General features: G+C 51.2%; 1 protein-coding gene across 2 annotated transcripts in view; it reads right to left on the reverse strand.

Annotated features, from left to right (window-relative positions):
- Positions 1-18,098, reverse strand: part of Szt2 (SZT2 subunit of KICSTOR complex) — a 44,747-nt gene that overhangs the window by 21,689 nt on the left and 4,960 nt on the right. For both annotated transcript variants that reach the window (XM_036178514.1, XM_036178515.1), the window contains exons 5-30: positions 13,882-14,013; positions 12,953-13,094; positions 12,511-12,617; positions 8,437-8,647; positions 8,069-8,239; positions 7,405-7,639; positions 7,121-7,250; positions 6,294-6,436; positions 5,971-6,123; positions 5,721-5,835; positions 5,288-5,505; positions 4,988-5,203; positions 4,594-4,672; positions 4,306-4,400; positions 3,891-4,059; positions 3,641-3,755; positions 3,433-3,546; positions 3,096-3,266; positions 2,838-2,932; positions 2,494-2,617; positions 2,236-2,400; positions 1,945-2,149; positions 1,585-1,700; positions 1,216-1,462; positions 290-431; positions 64-156 (exon numbers count right to left, since the gene is read on the reverse strand). In XM_036178514.1, coding sequence (XP_036034407.1) covers positions 64-156; positions 290-431; positions 1,216-1,462; positions 1,585-1,700; positions 1,945-2,149; positions 2,236-2,400; positions 2,494-2,617; positions 2,838-2,932; positions 3,096-3,266; positions 3,433-3,546; positions 3,641-3,755; positions 3,891-4,059; positions 4,306-4,400; positions 4,594-4,672; positions 4,988-5,203; positions 5,288-5,505; positions 5,721-5,835; positions 5,971-6,123; positions 6,294-6,436; positions 7,121-7,250; positions 7,405-7,639; positions 8,069-8,239; positions 8,437-8,647; positions 12,511-12,617; positions 12,953-13,094; positions 13,882-14,013 — 3,903 coding nt within the window. The remainder of the gene's footprint in view (positions 1-63; positions 157-289; positions 432-1,215; positions 1,463-1,584; positions 1,701-1,944; positions 2,150-2,235; positions 2,401-2,493; positions 2,618-2,837; positions 2,933-3,095; positions 3,267-3,432; positions 3,547-3,640; positions 3,756-3,890; positions 4,060-4,305; positions 4,401-4,593; positions 4,673-4,987; positions 5,204-5,287; positions 5,506-5,720; positions 5,836-5,970; positions 6,124-6,293; positions 6,437-7,120; positions 7,251-7,404; positions 7,640-8,068; positions 8,240-8,436; positions 8,648-12,510; positions 12,618-12,952; positions 13,095-13,881; positions 14,014-18,098) is intronic.

An 18,098-nucleotide genomic window follows, 5' to 3' on the forward strand; every position in this document is an offset into this window, starting at 1 on the left:
GGATGGGGGTTCCTCTGGGGCTCTGGGCTGGGGCATGAGGAAGGAAAAGAGGAAGCTGCTCACCTCTCGCCGACTGGAAGGGGGGCAATAGAAGAAGTAGTGGGGATTGGAGGGCACTGTTCGGAAATGCAGACGACTGATCTCCAGGAACTTCTCCTGTTGTGGGTTTAGAAGGAGGCTATGATGTCAGCCACCCCTTAAAAGACACTACTTTCACTAGACCAGGACACACGTCTGAGGGCCGCATAAGCAGGACTCCACCTGCTTCTGCTCTCTTCCAAGTTCCCACCTGGATGAGGCCATGAAGAGCATCATGTGCCTCTCCTCTAAGCTGGCAGACATCCGTCAGAGAAATCTCCGGACCAGGGTCTGGATTCCCGGGGACACGGGAGCTCGCAAACTCAGGCTCACTCAGGTCCTCAGTCTCTACACTGGGGTTGGAAGGAGCACATGACTGTTAAGAACCAGCGAGTGCTAGAGCAGCACACATCTGTCTCTCTATAGCATGTCCGAACATTGGCTTGGGAGGTGATGAAGGAATCAACCCTCTTCCTTGGCCTCTCACCTCCACATTTCTTAGAATAAGGGTGTCCTGTCCCCCCGCCAACTCATATCACTCGTGGAGGGTGGTATTACTCAGTGTAAATGGAGAACAGGAGGAGCAAAGCATGCTGGAACGAAGTGTTCACTTAAAGAGGTCATGGAAAGTGGGGTCTGCGGCTCCGGAGCACAGACTGGGGTGGAGTCCTTGACACCCTTGGTAGTCTAGTTATTTTTTTCTCAACAGCAACACACTGTAGAAGCTACCGGGGCATCAGCCTTCTGCCTGTCCTTCCCTGTAGCCTCCCTTCAGCAAGGAGCTGTGGAGGCCCACTGTGGGACTCAGTGATCAGCAGTTTTGTGCTAAACTGATACACTCACATGAGCTGGGGAAACGTCATGATTACTATGGAAGAGAACAGAAGATTTCTGCTTTCACTTCTGGGAATGGGTTAGCCCTGACTCAGCTAATCAGAACATAGTAGATCCGGAGAGAAGGGGTATGTACGCCTGAGAGGAGGACCGTGGTCAGAGCCAAGTGGACAAAGCGGATGCACTGGAGATGAAACCAGTGACAGGGCACCGCTGCTTCTTGGGTGGAAGGTCTTGCTGGCAGGGACTCGGTCAATGGGTCTCCTACAACCCTGCTCAATAACCCTCAGGAACAGTCCTAACCTGGACTCAGAAACTAAAAGAGCTCGTTCCCGGGGCTCTGGTCCTTCTTCGATGCTACTGCTGAAGGGTCCTGGACTGAGGGGACCAGGGCTTGGGGGTGCATGAGGCAAACCCCAGGTATGGCCACACAGTGCAAGCAGAAAAGAGGTGATGTCTACTTCTTGTAGGAGTTCCTCACAGGCGTCCACGGCAGCCAGCAAATCCTGGCAGGTCACGCTCTGTGCCTGCTGCAAGCTCCGGAACAGCCCTAACGGAAGTGGAAGGGACCATGGGGTCAGCTCTGTCATTGTCCTTCCAGTGCCCAGCCCTGTCACCCCCTGGTTCCAGCCGCAGAGCCACGTTCCTTCCTGGTAGGGTATTTCTGCTCACCGCGGACATAGCACCGCTGTGCATGCTCCTGCAGCAGGGCACAGTGAGTGGCTACCTCTTTGTATCTGGGCTCCATCCAGGCTGAGGACGAGGAGGGGGGGTCCGGGTACTGAGTCCTGGAATGTGAGGGAAAGCAGAGCCTGGCAGACTTCCCTAAGTGACACCTCATCAGGCAGTTGCACTCCAGAGGAATGTAGAGACCCTTAGCAAATGAATTCATAACTAGGGTGTCTGATGATTGGTTGGGGGATACAGCTAAGAAGCTGAGCTCCTGACTGTCAACAGTCTGTCTGTCCCCACCTGAGTGTGTATCCAAGCCTTGACTGGAAGAAGCCAAGAGTCCAAATGGAGTACACTCACCGGAATATGAGATCTCGGGGTGCTTGAGGAGGCTGCAAGCCAACCATTTGCTCCCTCAGTGCCTCCAGGGAACAGCTATAGATGTAGACAGGACACCGGGCCCGGGGCCCATCTGCACCCTCTGTCTGGGGAGCCTGGCGCCCACTGTAAGCTGGTAGGTCTCGGCAGGAGGGTGGGCTTGGCTCTCCTGGGTCTTGGGTCCTGTCTGTGAGGAGAGGTGTTCATGGTCTTCACACCCTCTTTGGCTTCCCAACCCCCATCTACTGAAATGGCTCCAGGCGGCAGCCTTACCACTAGCAAGTGTTACACTGAGGATGGGGACTTGGGACTTTGTAGCCTTAGCCCCAGCTCCTCCCAGGTCTTTTAGGTTGGGAGCGCCACTCCAATCCCCAAACTTCGGTTTTGTTTCTTCTTGAAAGGAAGCCTCCAGGCCATAAGCAGACAGACGTTGAACATCTGAAGAGGAAAAGGGGCTTCTAATAGCGCTCTCTGGGGGGAGCGCAAGGGTTTCTATCAGTGGGATTAGTGAGGAAGGTCAGCCATTGGTACCTGAGAAGGTGGCCGGGAGAAAAATCAGAAACACATGCTGGGGGCTCAGAAGCCTTGCGTAGCAGTGCCACTGAGGGGGCTGGGCAGAAGTGGAAGGCCTGAGAAGTCCAGGGGGCCCCACACTCTGTAAGAGATAAACAGAAAATAAGAACCATCTACCAGGAACATTCCAAGTCCCATTCTCTTCCTCCCCAACTCGGCTCCTCTTAGGTTTAGCGTGAAAGGTCCAGATCAGAGGGAGATGACAGCACCCTGTCAAGGACGACTGGACCCCGGCAAAGGTGTGTGATGCCGACGGAAGGGTGTAGCATGGTAAGCGCGCAGGGGAAAGCAGTGGTGCTGACCAGGGTAGGAAGGGTGGAGTCTCCAGCGGCCTGGGCACCGCTGCCTGCTTGATCCTTTGGGACCGCGTGGCACCCCACCAGAAGACCTTCTGGACCTATCATGGGGTAGAGACGGTGGAACGGGGCAGGATCAGCACAGAGGCAGGACTCTGAGGTGAAAGGGTAGGGAAGGAGGCTAGAACTCAAAGATGGGAAGCGCCCTGGGGTAGGGAAGGGCAGGGCTGAAGTGTGGTATTAGGAAAGTGGTGGGGAGCTCACCTGGATCATGGCAGCTCCGCCGCAGGACCTCATTCAAGAAGGCAGCCTGGTCAGCGGGGCTGAGTGGGATCTCCCGGTCACTTAGCTCCTGCCCCAGGCAGCTGTGCAGCAGGCACAGCACCATGTCGTTGGTGGGACAGGGCCCCTCGGCGAGAGACACACCCTCTGGCTCTGCCCGACACACACTCTGCTCAGCAATGCTGCCGCTGCCCCCGGCTCCACCCTGACCAGCAAAGCCCATCGCTTACTTGCCATACTGGCTGACCCGCTTTCTATCTTCTGAGGTGCCCAGGTCTGGCCCCTGAGGTGAGGGTGAGTAGCTCCCAAGTGTACCCACCTCTGGAGAGCAGAAGGAAGAACATCTGCAGCTGCTGGCACTGGGGCAACAGCCCTAGCAGGTCAAAATGGAACGGGATCTCGTGGACACAGCTGTCTCCTCCTTGGTCCAGCCCTAGAAGGAAAGAATAGGGCACAGTGAGATGCAGTTTACCTGTCTGTGGCTGCCTTCTCCCATCTTACTACCCTGCTACACCCTCTCCACTGACCATCTGAGAGCCGCGGCTCTGGGGGCGCAGGACTCCACTCCTTGCTCTGGCACAGCTGTATCAGGTATTCAAAGGTCAGCAGGGAGCCTATGCAGGCAGCATCCCGTGGGTGGAGCTAGGGGAGGAACAGCAGATGACAGGGATCACTCTATCCCAGTTCCCACCTCTGGTCTCAGGGAAGTGCACAGGCTACAGTCCCCCAGCAAGGTGCGATCTGGGAGGAGGTGGGGAACAGTGGAGGGCCACTCACAGCGTGAGGGATCTCAGAGTAGGTCAAGTCCCTCAGGTGTTTCCAGCTTTCAGGGCCAGGTCCCACTCGGCCATACTGAGGCTCCACCCACACTTCGGTGACCAGATTGAGCTCCGAGTCCCCCTCGAGGGCCTCCACCTCCACATCATTGTCATCATCTGTTGAGAAGCTAGAAGAGGAGGGGCTCTGAGCCTGGAGAGAGTCCAGGGACAGCTGGTGGCAGGAGGGACGAGAAGGCAGGCATTGAGGACAGCTGCATGGCCTATGCAGATGAGCATCTACTCAGCATGGGTCATCTGAAACCAGCGACTCTCTGCTCTGGTTTGGGATAGAGGTCACATTAGAGTACGGTAGCCAGACATTAAGGTGACCTGGGGAGGGACTACGCAGTGTTTCCCAGAGGTCAGGGCCTCACCTGTCTTTGGTGGAGGTGGAGTGTGGGGGGAAGAGGATGTACTGGATGACACACGTGTGCTTCTCGTCAGCAGCGGCCTGCCCCAGTGGTTCATTCTGTGGACAAATGGGAGATCCCGGGCAAAGCCCTGGCAGTGAAGAGGCTGGGCTTGCTTCCCACTGATCCTGGCCTGAGGCCTTGGTCTCTACATCTAGTGAGGCAGTTTCTGGTGGTTACCACCCAGCTGAGGGGAAGCGTCCCGAGGTTGTGAAGATCTTTGGAGTTAGTTTCAGGAGGGATGGCACACACCTGAATGGGGAGCTCCAAAACCATGTTGATGATTCCTTCCCCGCTACAGGCAAAGTGGAACCCTTCAGAGAGCCGGACCCTGAGGCCCCAAAGACAGGACAGGGCAGAAAGATGAGGGGGAAATTCAGGTCAGCGCTCCAACTGGCCCCCCCCCCCCCCCCCAGAGCTGTCATGCAACCTAAGTCCACTGGAGGCCTGTGCGGATTAGCAGTTTCCTGGAGTGTACAGGTCTAAGTAGGACCAGGGACCAGAATTAGCAGAGCTGGGGGAGTGCAGAGTGGGAAGGCCACAGCATGAACTATGTACTGACAATGGAGTTTGGGGATGGGAAGTGTCTGGAAGCCTACACTTGTCCTCTCCCTGCCCTGGCTGCCCTGCTGGCTTGCAGACGTACTCAGTGAGAACAGAGAGGAGCTGGGCGATGGCACTGAGGGGCAGGGTTGGGGCCAGGCCTGATGGGACACTCCACAGCCAGCGATGATGGTAGAGGTAGCGGGAGAGCGACGCGAGGCTAGATGAGGCTGAGCGGCCTGACACCAGGGGCAATGGTCCTGGTGGCTCCAGGGTCAGCAAGAAAGGTGCCCTGTAGTCCAGGGGCAGCTTCTCATACCTGGGAGATAGGGCAGCTCCCCAGTTGATTTCTGCTCACAGCCTTCTCTCATGCCCTGAAGCCTCCCCCATCCTCTATACCGACCTGATGAGGAGCTTGTCCAGTGGCTTATGAAGGACCACAAGGCAGGGCCGGTCAGACAGGGCCTGCTGTGGCCCCAGGGTAGGGGGTGACTGGGATGGAGAGCTGCCCCCACCAACGCCCCCTAACCCTTTTCGTTTCACCTTGGGTGTCGGCTCCTTGCTTTGCACCCGGTGAGGGAAGCGAAGACGCAGGATCTCTTCTTGCAGGCCTGACACTATCTGTGGGGAAGTATAGTCAGACTCCCCTACTCCCAACCCCTCCAGGTCTGGGATGAGGGGTCTACAGCCAAGGAGAAACCTTCCCTTTCATGTTCCTCAAGACTTACTCAGTCTGGGGGCACCTCTCCTTACTGAGCCAGGATGGCCGAGGAAACAGTTCATCTACACCTAGAACTCCTCAGTTAGTCAATCAGGGCAGTCAGAGTCTAGCTTACCTTGTGCCGGGCCTGGGCTGGTGTGCCAATTGGAAACCCCAGACGAAGAACCATGCATGGGGTCTTAGAAATGATGCGGACCATGTAGAAGGAGGATGGGGGTTGGTCTGGACCACTGGGGAGAAATGGAACCAAGTGAGCAGTCCTAAGCTGGCAGTGAACGAGCTTCAGGAATAAGGATGAGGTCTGAGGGAAGAGGGAGAGACTGGGATGAGGGTGGAGAAGGGCGAGCGGATACCACTTTGCCTACCTGGAGAGCAGCTTGACGTAGGAATAACCCTCCACCAGCACAAAGCTGCTCCAGTCACGAAGCAGAGAGGTCAGTGAGGAGTGGGAGATTCTGCACTGGATGGTGCTGTAGCGCCCATTGCTGCCCGGGGTGTGCAAGTGCTTGGGGAGTGGTCTAGGGACGGGGTGGGAGACCGAGGTCAGAGCTGCCAGCCCCAATCTCTTCCAGACCCTGAGGTCATGGAAGCTGACGAGCAGGAGGGCTTGGCCATAGTTGACACTCTTCCCACCAGCCCCACTCCCCAGCTTCTTCTTCCATCAGAGCCATGGCCCGAGGGTACCCACGTGTCATGCTCCAGGATTAGCACCAGGCGATGCATGTGTAGCCATCTCTGCCATGAATTAGCATCCATGGAAAGCACTGGTTTCCAGTAGGCAGCAAACTGGGCATGGGATGAGTCGGAACCACTATGCTGAAGGGAAAGCACCTGGGGACAGAAATGCCAGCCCTTGGAAAACATTTGCAGGAAGCAGAATACAACCTCTGAGTAGCAAATAGTTATGGTAAACTCAGTTCAGGGGGGTCAGCATTGGGTTGTGGTTAAGAGACACAGGCCAGCCTGGGACAAAGGCAAAGACTGGTTTTCAGCATGAAGGCTATGTTCAGGTGACTGGGCGGGAAGGGACTGCACAGCTCTTTAAAGTGGACCCTGCCTAGTTTCTATGGCTGACTTCAGAGGAAAACTGCTGAGAGCTGGCAAGATCTATTGATGAGGCCACTGCACACTCCCACGGTCCATGTGCTCACTGTACCAGGCCGAGTGGAGAGAGCCCAGAACTGAAGCTGTTCACACGGCTGGTGGTGGTTGGAGAACAGGTAATGGGTATATAGGTGAGGCCCAAGTATGCCACATGGATATGGGCAAGCGCAATGGCAGCCTGCTAGGTACCATCACCTAAACACCCTGCAGAAGGCTGATCTGCTAGGACGGTCTGTCAGGTCCTCTTTTTCTATTAGTAGCTTTCCTAGAGCCTTACGATGCAGGAAGAGGAGGGACGCCTTCAAGGCTGAAGCTGGTTTGGGTGCCTCAGACTCAAGAGAGAAGGAACACCCGTGGTTCTCGGCTCCCGGCTAGCAGGCATGAAAGGGCAACAGAGAAGGGACCACTCACCGGCGTGGTGGAGCCAGGAGGGATGTAGAAGAGCGGCACTCCACTCTTGGTGCTGTCTGGAAGTGTGAAATGTTCCGGCACCGAGGAGAAGGACTGAAGGTGGGCAAGCATCTGGTCTGTCTGGTTAATGCTGTAGAACAAGGGCCAAGCCTGAGCCGCAGCGAACTGCTGGGCAGATGAAGGGAACTTCAGGGCGTCCAAGAACCCTGGACATGAAGCTGGCACACTGGGTCCCTCCCCACCAGCTCCCACTCATAAATCTCTTCCTACACAAGTGGGATTACCTCTGTAGTGTGTTCCAGAAACGGCGGATAACATGAGTCCGATACAGCGAGCGGATAGGTTGTCTCAGTGCGCAGGACACATCATGTAAAATGTCATAGCCGCCTTCCATTGTCACTTCTACCCGTGTTACCCGAGGGCCCTCAGGCTCCAGGGGCCAGGGTGCCACAGCCACATACTCAATGCGCATATTGTGTTTCCAGAGCAGCACAAGCTTCACCTCCAGCTGGGACCCTCCTGCGAGGGGCAGCAGGATAGGTGAGGGTTAGAAGAAGCAGGACTCCAGGCCCGAGTCCTACTCAAAGCCTCACCTATCTCATGGAACTCGAGCCTGGCCAAAGTTCCAAACCCAGTTCCATACACTCAGAACCACGGCCTACCAACTAACGCGGAGTGAAGTTCACAGGAGGGATGTGGAAACCAAGTCCAGGACACCACACTCCTCGGCTGTTTACCTTGGGCATGAGATGGGACTGGGGACAGCGTGCTAGGAGAACCCAGCCCTGAGAGCACCTCAAAGCCCACTGGTCTTAAATGACAAGCAGAGTCACTCCTGGGGACACTTAGATGAGTGATGGGCGGGTGTCCCCTTTATCTGGCAGGTCTGCACACACACACAAGTTACCAGAAATCTGTGAATCGGTAGTAGGGTCGAGTGACCCTTACCTTTGGCTAGCGTCACCTCTCGGACACTGTAGCCCTCTCGCAGGCGGACAGACACAGTGCTGACCAAGTCGGCCGGCACCTCTTTCTCGGCGTGCTTCTTTCTACGCAGGGCCAGGGCAGGGTTGCTGCTTGCAGAGACCAGGTGCTCGTTAAACAAGCGGTGCTGAGAGCCTGGAGGGTCCATGAGGACAGGGAAAGAGGAAGTGGTCTGTCGGCGGATGGACACACAGGGGAGGGCTACCCTGAAGTCACTGAGAAAGTTCCAGAGAAGCCAGCCCCAGTTAGACCCCAGCCCTCCCAGAGTCGAGGGCACACTGTCTCCAAGGCCCTGCTATGCCCACCCTTCCCACCACAGGGCCTGCTCTTACCACAGTAGTACTCAGGGTTCAGGGCTTCCCCGCTACGCAGGAAGGAGTAGAGCAGAAATGCCCGGTGGTAGACAGTCAGACCCAGGTTGCCTGGCTCAGGCTCAGGACAAGTGGACAGGTAGGAGCCAAATGTCGCCATCGCAATGAACTTCATCAATTCCACGTTGGGCACGTGGCCAAAACTACAATCGTAAGAGTAAACTCCTCCCACCTGGAGAGAGTGAGTAAGTAAAGACCCTATTCCACCAGAGGACCAAGAAGGGGAGGACAGGAAAGACAAACTACCGCTCCTGTATCCCAGACACTGAGGGACAGCAGCCACAATGCTCCCAGGAGGAACCACCACAATGCCCTTCTTTCTTCTTCTTCTTCTCCTCCTCCTCTTCCTCCTTCTTTTTTTTTTTTTTTTTTTTGGTTTCTTGAGACAGGGTTTCTCTGTATAGTTTTGATGCCTGTCCTGAATCTTGCTCTGTAGACCAGGCTAACCTAGAACTCACAGAGATCCACCTGGCTCTGCCTCCCGAGTGCTGGGATTAAAGGCGTGCACCACCGCCGCCCAGCAAAGCCCTTCTATCTAAAACCCATACCAGCTGGCCATACCATCCTCTGCTCTCCTTCCTCCAGGCCAAACCCTTCTCCCTTCTCTACAGATTTTGGGAACTGTCCCACTGGCTTCTTGTCATTATACTTCTAATAAAGTGTTTCTTAAACTTTAAGGTGCATCCGAAAGCCTTTGTTAAAGCATGTGTCTGGTGTGAGGCCTGTAAGCCTGCCCTGAAAATAAGCTTTTGGTAATACCAACACCACAGCTGTAGATCAAACCACTTCTAATCTATAGGCCAAATCAACCAATTTTTTGTCAATGAGGTTTTATGAACAGCCACACCTGTTCATTTTGCATTTTCTCTGTGGCTGTTTTCACACTACACAGCAAAGCCAAGCAGCTATGAAACAGAGACCCGCAAAGCTTAAATATTTACTGCCTGACCTCTGCAGGAAATGTTTGCAGACCGGCTCTACATGACTCATTGGATTCCCGGCCGTTCGGTTCCTAACCTTCATCTCTCTTCCACGCATCTGCAGCTGTCTACACACCGGCCCTTGGCTTCACTTGGAATGAATTCATCTTTGCAATTCCAAATTGCCACATCCCACGGTACAACATCCCTCTAGCTTCCTTCCACCTCTTCCTGCTGAGCTTTGACCTCATTGAGGCTGTCTGCCAGGTATTTGGCCTCTGCTGTCTCCAAGTCTCTCCGCATCATCCAGATCCTCATTTCCCAGTCCAGCCTGGACATCACGATTAAGCAATTCTGAAAGCATCACTGTCAAATACCTGACTCTCTATTTTCTTTTGTTCTTACCTCAAAACCCCAGCCAGGACCACATGTCTATATTGATGCCTTAGTGAAGGAAACTGTGTAGGCTGCTCCTAAATCAAAACACAAACCCCACCAGCTCCTTCTTCAGGGCCATCCTCGAAACATTCCTTCTCCCCAAAGCTGGCTTTCCCTCCTTATGTATTTATGGTCATCTTCTACTCTACTTTTGAGAGGAAGCAGAAACCCTTGGTAGAATTTACATGTATTTTAACTTCCAAATTTTAGTCTCAAAGGAAAAAAAAAAAGACACTTGCTCATAAAGAACTGCCCCATCTGTTTCTAGACTCAATGTTTTCCTGTCAGTTTAGGGACTTCATACTATCAGATCCTTTTTCTGTTTTTCCCTAATTTTTAAACACTTCTCAGATACCATGACCCCTTAGAACTATGAACAAGAAAACAAAAAAGCAAATTAAAATAAAAGAGATTCTATCTCTCTCAGTTAGAATGGCTATCATTAGGAAAACCTCAGGGCTGGAGAGATGGCTCAGAGGTTAAGAGCACTGACTGCTCTTCCAGAGGTCCTGAGTTCAATTCCCAGCACCCACATGGTAGCTCACAACCATTTGTAATCAGATCTGTTACCCTCTTCTGGCCTGCAGACAGACATACAGGCAGACCACTGTCTACATAACAAATAAATAAATCTTAAAACAAAACAAAACAAAACAAAACAAAAAGGGTTGGGGATTTAGCTCAGTGGTAGAGTGCTGTGCAAGGCCCTGGGTTTGGCCCTCAGCTCAAAAAAAAAAAAGAGGAAAACTTCAAATGCCAGTAAGGATGCTGGGAGAAGGGAACCCACACGCTGCTGCAGTGAATGTCAAGTAGCTCAGCCACTATGGAAATCAGCATTGAATAAGAAAATGAGGTCTACATACACAATGGAATTTTTTGTTTGTTTGTTTATTTGTTTAATGTGCATTGGTGTTTTGCCTCACACACTTATGTCTGTGGGAGGGTGTCAGACTCCCTGGAACTGGAGTTATAGACAGTTGTGAGCTGCCATGTGGGTGGCTGGGAATTGAACCTGGGTCCTCTTAAGCACTGAGCCATCTCTCCAGTCCCTCTTTCTTCAGTGCTGAACTAAATTATGTTGCTTATGAGAGGAACACTGACCTAAGTGAGATCAAAGCCAGACTCATAAAGACAAATATTTCATTTCTCTCATTTGTGGATTCTAGAGTTTATGCAGATAAGGAAAATCATTTGCGAATCTATGATGGCATCAAGGAGAAACGGCAGTGAGGGAAGGATAAGAGAGGTGGAGGAAGTGAGGGGCCAGGAGTGAGTGTGGCCAAGGCACACCAAATACCTACTTGTGTGACGACAATACGTGGGACACCTACCACTATGCAGGGAATACATGGCAATCAGACAAAAGAACCATGGTCAAGTGTCTACCTTAAGAACCAAACCAAATCAAACAGAAAAAAACACCCCTCTGTCCACCTTTTATTTCCTTTTGGCTACCACTCTCTCTTAATCATCACTTCAGCCAAATTTCTCACATCAGCCTTTGTCTTTATCTCTTCCTCTTGTGTCCGCTGCCATCCACATTTCCCGCACTACCTCTTCACTGAAATGGGTCGAGAACACCCCTAATCAACAAGTCCAAAGGGTACTTCTCATTCCTCACTCTACTTGACCTTTCTGCTGCCTCTCACTAAGTTAACCTTCTTCCTTCCAAACCTCTGACTTCTGACATCACACTCTCCAGACCAGTGTCCCTCATTTCTTGCTGGTGTTCCCTGGGGCTCTTCCGAGACCTTCCTCTCTTCTCAATCAGCATGTGCACCCTGACAAATCTAAAATCTCTACCTCTCAACTCCTGCTAGTTCCTCAGTATCAGGAGCTGTGTACCCAACTGCCACAAAGAGCCGTCTTTTATTACCCAAGTTGGCGCACCCTGTGACCTTTAATGCATCAGCTCGCCCCTCAGGTAGGCACTCTTACAATCTCCTTTGACAGAGGAATCCCACCTGGAGAGAAAGCGATGTGCCCAATGTCACAGAGCTAATAAGCGATGCCAAGGTTCAACCCAGCAGGCTTAACTCTAAAGGCAATGTGCCTCACTGTTGTGCATTCCTGAACTACGGGCACGTCTAACATATGCACAGATCTGAATGTTATCTTGTCTTTATTCCACCAAGCAGTAAAAATGTCCATGTAAAACATGAGCCCACAAATCTTCCACGAACCTTCATCACACAGTGAATTATACTTAAACTTCTTTCCATAGCAGAATAGGCGTTTCAGGCCCTGGTTAAGTCTACCCTCAGGCCTTGCTTCCTGTCACTCTTGCTCCCTGCCCTGCAAGTCCACCCATCCAAATCAGCGGTAGTGTCCTGAGTAGGGCTCCCCTTCCTACTTTGGTTAAGCTAGTCTGAGCTGTTTTCTGACCCACGCCACTAGAGCGGGAACTAAGTGGGCAGGTGGGATCAGAACTGACGATTTCAAAGTTCCCATTCTTTCTCCCAACGCTAAGGAAAGGGGACACGTCCTGAGGAAACCGACAACCATCAGAGTTCTCGCCCGCCACTGTCACCTACCCTGCTCTAGACCTGGCACCTTCTCCCCAGGAAACCATGCCATCATCTTCACCTGGGAGATCTCGCCTGTGAAAAAGGAACCGGCCATTCCTGACTTTGTGAGATACCCAGTTTCCCACTCCTTCTTCCCAGCAAGTCCTCACCTGCACAAAGGAACACGCCACAGTGCCACTGCGGAGCTGGTTCAGTAGTGTCTCACACACAGCCACATCAGGGACACTAGTGACCCCATCTGTGATCACGATGATACCTGAGACAGGAAATAAGAGCCCTGGAGATGATGGCTCCTCCAGCCAAAGGGAGGCCCAACTGGCAGTGCCCCGAAGCCCTCAGCGTCTGCCACAGCACCTATCTTCTTCCCCTTTCCTCCTGCTCTCCCTTAGGTGCTCCTCCACCACAGACTTCCTAGACCATGCCCTTCCCTTCAGGTCTCTGCTAGTGCTGAGGGTACTGGGAATACCCAGTAAGGACTTGCAGTTTGCAAACAAGGGGCTCATTAGTTCTGGGGAAACCTCCATCGTTGTCAACAACCCTCTACTCTTTCTGAACCCATGCCCCACTTACACCAGTATATCTTCTACTGACCTGCACTAGAATTTGAGGGCAGCAACTGCAACGCCAAGATGCCCTGACGAATCATACTGACCAGCCCAAGATCAGCTGTCACCATGGAGACTCCTATCTTCCGGCCCAGGGACTCCCCTGATTCTGGGGACTGGTCTTCTGCCTGGCCCAAAATTACAGAAAGGAAGAAATGGAACGGACAGCACTGCTACCCTCCTAGAGCAAAATCAGGTCTCCCTCTCTCTGCCTCTCGTGTGGTGCAGGAGACTGAACCTAGGGCCTCACATATGCTGGGCACGTGGTCTACCATTGAGTTTATACCAAGCCCTCAAACTGGAACTCAGAGGCCAGGAGTATTCAGGTCAGACAGGTGTAATCCTAAGTACCCCAAGTTCTGGACTCTGCAGCTGAGCTCTGCTGTGTCCTCATGGCCAGCATGTGCTAAGATGTTGAACTTCAGACAGCTTGAAGGGAGCAAAGTGTCAGACTCCACCTTCCACCAAGAGAGGCCCCTTTCCCTATTTCCCCATCGCTGTTCTCAAGTATTTCACAACCAGCCAAACACAGGGCAGTCATCAGATCCTGTTTGTACAATCACTTCTCCAGTCTCCGAAGTAATGAGGCAGAACACACCGGCAAGCCAAACAGCTTTGCCCTGATTGTGTAAAATGCTAAATAGAGATCAAAGCTGCCCATGATCACTTCCAGATCCAGGACTGGAGAAGAAAAAAGCAAGCAAGCAAGAAAAACAACCAACCGAACAAAAACTGCACAGGCCATCGGCCTTCATCCTTTCTCCAGTCGAGTCTGTGGTGCAGGGGATTCTACCAGAGCTGCCTCAGTCACTTTGCCCTTTGCTCTCGCACTGTCTAGAGGACTTACGGCTCCTCCTCGCCCTCTGTTCTTAGCTCTTCTCTGAATGGCCTTGGCCCACTTTCTTTCTCACTTACCTGGCTCTGGGGCTCATACTGCTGTTGCAGCATGGTGGCCACCTTATCCTCAAAGAGGCAGAGCTGCTCATACACCTGCTGCAAGAATGCCTCCCGCTGGGAAGGATCCAAAAGGCAACCCTGCACCAGAACCTGAGAAGCACAAGGGACAGGCTGAGATGGGGTGGGCAGAGCACTGAGCATTACACCCCTATTCTGCACATCTCCCCTTAGGGAGTTCTGACTTCTCGCTCAACAGGCACCCGAAACCTAACATCCTCGGTCTACTCCAGCATCCTCAACCCAGGAACACTGCAGTCCTGCTCAGGAGCTCAGGTCACTATCCTCCTTAACTTAGGATCACAATGTCCCTATGTCCACAGTCCTATACTCTGGGCTTCTCACTCCCCACCCTTCCTTTAAGGCAGCTCTAGGACCTTCGATGTTGGACTATGGAATGCTATCTGTAAACTTGTACTTCCCTGCCTGGTAAAGTCTTTCTTATTCCAATCCATGCCCTTTTATTCCTTTTTCTCCTTAAATATACTTCACACACAAGCTATTTGGGATCCTTTCTCTGCTTAAAGTTCAAACTCTTTATGCCCCTCAAGGAAAACCCTTTCCTTTCTTTACCCTTAGTAGATAATTCCCACTTCTTCAGGAAGCAAGTGAGTCAGCCACTAGGAAGCCACCACTGACCTAGAGGATGCCTCTGACGGTTGCCCTTGAAGGCGGCTACAGGTGGACCCAGCCCATGTTCCTGCTCTTTCTTCAAGGCTCTGAAGAGAAGGCTCCTCTTCCTCCTTTTTCCCCAAAGCCAATCTTATCACCTTGCACCTTTCATTCTCTGTGGCCTTTTCCTTTTAGTTCAACCATGAGTAAGGGCCACCTGCATATGGGCCTGCGGTCCCTATAGGGACCTCAGCATCCCTTTGCCTTTGTCCTTCCCTGTCCTCTTGCCAAATAGCCATTTCTGCTTCTTTGTCCCTGCTTTTGACTGGGGAAGGGACTAGGGACGACTGTTCTCCAGGTCTGTACAATGGCAAACACAAGGAGAAATGTCAGGAACTGGAACTGCAGAAATATGAGAATGTGCTGTTTAAGACCACAGGAGACTGAAATATATCTGGATGAAACAGTAAGTTTTCACAGCTGGAAGCAGCAGTACACACCTATAATCCCAGCAGGAAGACAAGGCAAGATGATCAAGAGTTTTTTATTTTGTTTTTGTTTTTCCGAGACAGGGTTTCTCTGTGTAGCTTTGGGCCTTTCCTTGATCTCGCTTGGTAGACCAGGCTGGCCTCGAACTCAAAAAGATCTGCCTGCCTCTGCCTCCTGAGTGCTGGGATTACAGGTGTGTGCCACCACCGCTCAGCTGATCAAGAATTTTGAGACCAGCCTGGGCTACATGTTGAGTACAACTATATGTTGGGCCACCTTGGGCTGAGATCTTGCTCAAAAGATACCCACCAAAAAAATAAGTAAATAAAGTTGTCATTAAAAATCCTATTTTTTTGGAGTTGAGGATTTAGCCCAGGGTTCGATCCTCAGCACCAAAAAAAAAAAAAAAAAAAAAGAAAAAAAAAATTCTATTTTTCTTTTTTTGACATGGGACAATGTTCTTATTATAAAAACACAGGACACAAGCCATCTATCTGGAAGGTACATGACAGCTTTCCCTTCTTTTGGACGAGGAGATATGGTAAGGGAGGATTAACCCACTTAGACTACAAAGAAACATTAATACCTTTTGAGTATTATATTATGGGTAGGTTTTGTTATTTCTTTATATTTTAAAGTAGCTTTCAAATCTCCTTCAGCAGACATATATTAAAAATGTGATTTAACTTTTTTTAAAAGTTTTTTTTTTTTTTAGTTTATGTATTTAACCTTTGTTGCAAGGGGGGTGGGGAAGGTGGAGGTGGTTTACAGAAGCTGGTCCTCTCCTAGCCTGTGGGTCCTGGAAATCAGAAGTCTTTAGGCATGGTGGCAAGCATCATTTAACCAGAGATACCTCACTGGCCCTTACTGCTTTTTCTTTTGGAGTAGGATACTGTTTGCAGCAACTACGGAGAAAAAAATCCTCTTTGCCTACAGTTGCTGTCCTTGTCCAGGCCTCGCCCTCTTTCCCACACTTCAATTATCTTCACAGCCTGTTCTTCTCTTAAAGGCTCTCCCCTAATCTATCTTATATACTGGCCACAAACAAGTGACTTTTCCCTTTGTACAAATCAAAACTTTTGTGGTTCCCTTCTACCTATGGTAATTGTTCTAACCACTGGTCCCTCTGACTGAAAAGCCCACTTCCCCTTCTTCAAATAATTGTTTTTCCTCATGCCTCAGTTCATGCTCCAGGACTTTTGTGGTACAGGCTTACAGTCCCAGCTATTTGGAAGACTGAGGCAGAGGATCGTACATAAGGTCAAAGTTATACAGTGACTTCAAAGCATGGAAAAATCTAGTCAGACTCTCACAAAATACAAAGTATACAAAGAGAACTGGAGCTATAACTCAGGGTAGAGCGTTTACTCAGCATGCACAAGGCCATAAGTTCAATCCTGAGTGTACGCACGCACGCACGCACCAGGTATGAGGGTATATGTCTGTAATCTTAGCATTGGGAAGCTGAGGCAGAAAATAAGAGTGCCAGGCCAGCCAGGTTTATTTAGCAAGATCTTGTCTCAAAAAAAAAAAAAAAAAAAAAAAAAAGGCTCAGTTTCAATGTGCCTTTGTCTAAAAGATTGGGTTTTGTTGGATGTTCCCTACTGGTGTTCTCACAGTATCTATGTCAAAACCTATCAGTGCCCTTATCATACTCAGTTGAAATTATCTCCTTTAATACATCTCCCCTCCTAAGCTCTTAACTACTCCATCAGGACAGAGGCAGTATCTGGTTTCTCTGTGCCCTCAGGACTTAGCCTAGACATGGTATGGCTCAGGCCCCAGTCAAGAGGAATAGTATGTGAATGATGACCTAACAGCCATGCTCTTCCTGATGGCTATGATGTCTGCAAAGCCAGGCCTCCGTCGGGAGATACAACCTACAGCCACCAGTTAACGGCTGTGTTAGGAGACACCTGAAACTCGGGCAGAGGGCTGGCAGTCCTGCCTTGAGACCTGGCAAGTACCAACTGTTCTCTTAACACTTCAGACCTTTAGGTGCTGTTCTTGGCATCTAACACTCAAAGACACATCTGACTGCAGAGGGTGACACTATAGCCATAAGGGATGGTTTCAGTGAGCCCAGAGTAGTAAAGAGCAGATGAGGGGAAACTGGGCCAATGTTGACCTAAGCCAAAAACAAGTCTTTCAGTAACAGACCTGGACACCTTCCAAAAAGAGTGCTTTCTGATAGGCTGCTCTGCTACCAGAAACCTTTCCATGACTTGTGCAGTCAGCATGACACCTGACAGTGCACAGGGCCCTCAGAAAAGAACCCTTTTCTGTCGTTAAAATAAATTATCTTTCTGGGGACTGTAATTGCTCAAAATTCACAAAAGCATCCTAAAAGATTATGTCCTGGGCTCCTCCCAGGAGTCAGCACAACAGCAACCATTTCACAGAACTAAAGGAGTTGGTGGGGGAGGTGAGGGTTGGGGTCCTCACCAGGTGTGTGTATGTGGGGGGGTGGTGAGAGCAAAGAAAATAGTCAAGGGCCAGACACTAAAGATGTTTACAGCATGTGTCTAATTGATGCCAACTAACCAGAGGAAAGCTCTTCTATGACCTGAACCCAGTCAAGGGGAGACTTGCAGGATTGAGTACGGTGCATGTTCAAGAAGCCAGCAGCGGCTGGGGCTGTAGCTCCATCGACAGAGCACCCTTGAGCATGCATGAAGCCATGGGTGGCTCACACCCTCCAAGTCCCAGCCTTGGAGAAGTGGAAGCGGCAATCACAAGTTCAAGGTCATCTTCGGCTACACAGCAAACTCAGTTAGCCTGAGCAACATGGGGGAGACAGAGAGCGAGACGGCTCAGCAGGTAGATACTTGCTACCAAGTCTGATGACCTGAGTTCCATGCTTGTAGAAGGAGAGAACAGAGTCCCACAGGCTGTCTTCTGACTTTCACCAACAAGGTGCAGTCACAAAGACACACAGACACAGACACACACAGCCACACTAAGTGTAATGAGAGGGATGTGGGGAGGGACCGAAAAACTAAGGACCTGGTACCTGGGTACAGACAGTGGAGACAGGATAAAGGCTTTGTCTCAACAGGCTATATCAGAAATTCAGT

This window comes from Onychomys torridus, chromosome 2, assembly GCF_903995425.1.
Source record: "Onychomys torridus chromosome 2, mOncTor1.1, whole genome shotgun sequence".
Lineage (NCBI taxonomy): Eukaryota > Metazoa > Chordata > Mammalia > Rodentia > Cricetidae > Onychomys > Onychomys torridus.